This window comes from Choristoneura fumiferana, chromosome 19 (genome assembly GCF_025370935.1).
Source record: "Choristoneura fumiferana chromosome 19, NRCan_CFum_1, whole genome shotgun sequence".
Lineage (NCBI taxonomy): Eukaryota > Metazoa > Arthropoda > Insecta > Lepidoptera > Tortricidae > Choristoneura > Choristoneura fumiferana.
The window spans coordinates 11,762,783-11,767,457 of record NC_133490.1 but is presented as its reverse complement, the minus strand read 5'-3'; the positions used below and the strand labels follow the sequence as shown (position 1 = coordinate 11,767,457).

The window sequence follows — 4,675 nt, the reverse complement described above, 5'->3', positions numbered from 1 at the left end:
AATTTATTCAAACAATAATTTACATTATTACTTTGCCTCCACAAACGAAACAATGAGAGTGTTTCACAAGAAAAGGATAGTCAGAAGTTAAGCAGGTAACCGAAAGAAATTAAGTAGAAATTATTTTTGATTGTCTAAAACGAAATTAACACAATCACTTTTTGCTGCCAATAGCTTAGTGATGTTGTAGATGACGTCTCTGGTCTGTTGAACGTGTTCATCTTCTTCGGAGTGGGCGTAATATTTAACACGGACTTCGGCATGTTTCCATTGTTCTGTCGGGGGAATGTTCTTAATCTTGTCTATATCATACACCTCGATTTTAATGAGGTGTGATGCGTAAGCTGATTCGTCTTGGTTTGCTTTGATAAAAGCAACACCATCTGCAGTGGCTTGACTAACAGTCGAAGAGTTTTTGGGAACCTTCTTTTTCTTGCGCTTTTCAAAGAATCCGTGAATACTGTTATTAGGTCTTTGTTCTTGGCGATTGCCCTCTTACTTTGAAGCTAATGTTCCTTCGCCGTCATCGCTGAGTTCATCGTGATTCTCTGGATAATAATAGTGCTTAAATGTGTTTTCTTCAGTCAGCTATAACAATGAAAAAAACGATATTTTAAACAATGCTACAAAGTTGAGTTAGATGGTACCTAAGGAAACACAGAGATACATAGTAAAAAATTATCAATCAAACAAAAATTAAAACAAACAGGTCCAAATACAATGAAAACAAGAGCTTACTTACATCCATATCAGCAACGAAACACTGCTAGGTATATCAACAAACACTGAACTTTTTACACTTCGCGACGACTCGCTTCGACCAACGAAACACTGCTAGGTATATCAACCAAACACTGAACTTTTTACACTACGCGACGACTCGCTTGGACGGAGATCTTGTCGTATGAATTCTTTTGAGACGATATGAAGCGGAATGGTTTAAACTTCCTTTTATACGCAATGAAATCATGCAAGTTTAGACTTGTGCATGGCATATTTCCGAGGTGGGTACACACAAAGGATGCCGGTGAACAAAGGAGAGGATCGGACCTTTACAAACCAGCATTTTTTTGAGAAAGGCGGCGCATGGTCAATAGAAACGAAGTAATAAAATTTTAACAATAGAAGACGGTGCACGGTGGGTGGTTTGGTAAAAGGGAAACCATTAATCATTCACTGTGTATGCACTTAGAACCTTCAAGTTCAAACCTGCATTTGGAGATGTCTTACATGAGAATTTTACAAGTTTCAACGTGAATTATAAAGACGCTGATGGCTTATAGTACAAGTTTAAACCAGCATTTTTAGACTGGCATCGTATGACGAAAAAGACAGGAGTAATTAAATAAAACATTAAGTGTAGGTATATAACTCAAAAACATGAAGTATGTATGTGCTTGAACAATAAAAGATAACGATTTTTTTGATAAAGTACAAATGAAAAGCAATAAATATAATGTGAAGCCGACGCTCACAAACTTTACGAACTTCTTAATTTCAATCTTAATAGTTTACTATTTCTCATATACTCAGCGGCACAAAATTTGGCCCACTCCACATACAAAATTACCTATTATTGCATATATTTGAGGACCAGATTTTTTTGCCGCTCAGTATATATTATATTGCTAAAAGATAGGTTTAGGTTAGGTTAGATTTATGCCATTCCTTAAAGTTACGAAATTGATTTGGAACTTCACACACACCATTGAATTGCTTCGCAGGTTTGAGCAGGTTTCCTCACGATGTTTTCCTCCACCGTAAAACACGTGGTAAATTTCAAATGTAATGCCACAAATGAATTTCGAAAAACTCAAGAGGTGCGGCGAGGTAGTAAAAGGAAACAAGTGAATGAAAAAAAAGGTACGGTAGTCAGGTGAGTGGAACAATAGAGCTAGCGCAGAGCCGAGAGCAGGTAAAGGGACAATGAGCGCCTATTGTTCGCCGGCTTGTATTGTTCGCGGTTCGAACCTTTTATGATTAGGTGCTTCGGAGTTGCCATTGTCCCAGAAGTGAAGTACATATGGACAGGAAGGAGTGGGCGGAGCGTTCTCAGACCTTCCAATCGCTCCAAGTGGGGGGTGGTTCTTTTTTTTTTTTTTTTTTTTTTTTTTTTTTTTTTTTTTTTTTTTTTTTTTTTTAGGATGGGACCGCCCCAAATCGCCATTTTGGACCAAAAAAAAATGATCTGGAGCCGTCGTATCCCTCAATACTCACGTGCCCAAATGCCAAGTTTCATAAAGAACATCGATTTATCTTCAACAATGACGATCTTCCATATAAACTTTCCTCCCCTATTTCACCCCTCAGAGGAAGAATTAAAAAAACGCGCGAACAAAATATTTACTTCTATCACGTGCCGAAATGGCAAGTTTATCATCGATAATGACGACCTTTCATATAAATTTCATTCCTATTTCACCCCTCGCAGGTCGAATTTTCAAAAGCTCAAACAAATATCGATTTATTTCTTATTAAGTGCCTAAATGCCAAGTTTCATGGTTTTATCTTCGACAGCGACAACTTCCACCTTATAACTTTCATCCCCTATTTCAAACCCTTAAAGCCTCCTTTTTGCGATAAAAGAAAGCCTATAGTCTTTCCTAAGGTCTATTCTATCTCTGTACAAATTTCATCAAAAATCATTTCAGCGGCTAGCGTGAAAGCGTAACAGACAGACAGACAACAGAGTTCTTTCGCATTTATAATATTTATAGTATTCTTATTAAGTGCCTAAATGCCAATTCATGGTTTATCTCGACAGCGACGACTTCCCCTTATTAACTTTCATCCCCTATTTTCAACCCTTAAAAGCTCCTTTCGCGATAAAAGATAGCCTATGTTCTTCCCAAGTCTATTCTATCTCTGTACCAAGTTTCATCAAAAATCGCGTTCAGCGGTTTAGGCGTGAAAGCGTAACAGACAGACAGACAGACAGACAGACAGACAGAGTTACTTTCGCATTTATAATATTAGTATGGATTGTGTAATGTCATGTAGTTAATAATGGTTCCACTTTGTTACCGTAAGTTAGTTACCCGTAACGTTATTGTTGTGACTACTTTGTTTAGAAGGAATAACATTTTTGTTTATGATTCATCAGAACTTAACCAGTGGAAAACAATAAGTAATACATACAAATTACATAACTGAAAAACTATTATTATCTCACTAGTAAAACAGACCTATCCCACTTTCTTTTTGTAGGAGGTTAAATTCGAATCCCCGGCTGGCCAAATTGGTCACTGGCCGCGGGACGTGGGTCGTAAAGCTCATTGAAACGTTTCATTAGGGTTCCCGCCGCCTTAAATAGGGTCTCTGTCGTAAACAGCAAACCGAGGCATATTTTGGGTTGATACACTATCATATTAGCATAATAGGTACATACCTACCAACCAACCACTATGGTTATGTAGGTAAATACAAGACTACGTAAAAAAACAAGAAGGCTTGGGTAAATTTTGAACATGAAACTACCGTGAGACTTAGATATTGTACCGGATAACTCACGTCTTAAATCGAGTTTACCTCGACATATTTCGGGCTGATTCGTAGCCCTTCTTCCTAGAGCAACGCGACTCGGCGGCTGCCGCAACACGCGCACTGCGCGCCACCAATCGCATACAAACTTTGGCATAAGAAAGTGTGAGTGTCCCGTTGCGATTGCTGTTAGTATGTCTCTGTGCAAGAACAAAAATCCAAACACTATTTGAAAGAGCATTACTTCTGTAGATAAATTATTATACATATGTATATTACTATTATTAATAGAGGCAGAGTATTTTATTTACTTATGCATGACTGGAGCATATCATAGTCATTTCTAATCATTGACATCTATGTACCCTACGGCACTAGATTAGCTGTTTGGAACAAAACGCGCGGCACATCAATCATCTATAATACTTACATTGACACTATCCCTGTCACGGATGACGTCTACAAACTATAGTGAAACGTTCACCGAACCGCGCTGTGAACTTATTTTGTGCGCCGTTTTAATGTAAGAAACATGCAGTCTATGCATAGATGTAGTGATGCACTTTTAGCTCGACTTGAACTACCTAACTATAATCGGTTCGTGTAACCCCGGTGTACACTGAGCTTCAAAAGGACTAAGGCCTGCGATTTGAGTACTACGACCACAAGTTCTACTGATAACAACTTACTCACTAATAATATACTTTGCCCCGAGATTTCAGGATTTTTACTATTTTTAGGATTAGAAACTGGTTTTTTAAACCACAGGAAATCTTAGAATTAATAGTTTTCAAACAAATAGTGGGTAGATTTTTTAAATACCTATCGTTACTATAAAGGTACAAAGCGGAAAATATGTTTTATACTCGTACATATAGAGATGAATATGACTAACGTGTTGAACAAGCATGAGAGCCAAGAACCGAAATCCAGAGTGCACAAAAATAAAAACTTATATGACTTTTTAGCTGTCCTGCTCATGCTGATAGTATTTATTGAGTCTAGGAGAGAGGACACCATACGAATTTTGAATTTCAAACTCCGATTTTTGGAGTAGCCGGCCTGTCTATAGACAGCCGAGTACCCCCACTAGTTGGATAAGGCTCACGGGCGTTTTGCCCACCCGTTCCAGTGTGTTATGAATATTGATGCATACTAACGATGTCCCGTTTCTACAATTAAGTATAAGTATGAA

The 4,675-nt window shown here is 37.9% G+C and overlaps 1 protein-coding gene across 1 annotated transcript in view; it reads right to left on the bottom strand.

Moving 5' to 3' along the window:
* Positions 1–1,165: 1,165 nt before the first annotated feature.
* LOC141438628 (vinculin-like) overlaps positions 1,166–4,675 on the bottom strand; it is a 29,077-nt gene continuing 25,567 nt past the window's right edge. The window contains exon 7 of the mRNA XM_074102492.1: positions 1,166–1,209. Coding sequence (XP_073958593.1) covers positions 1,166–1,209 — 44 coding nt within the window. The remainder of the gene's footprint in view (positions 1,210–4,675) is intronic.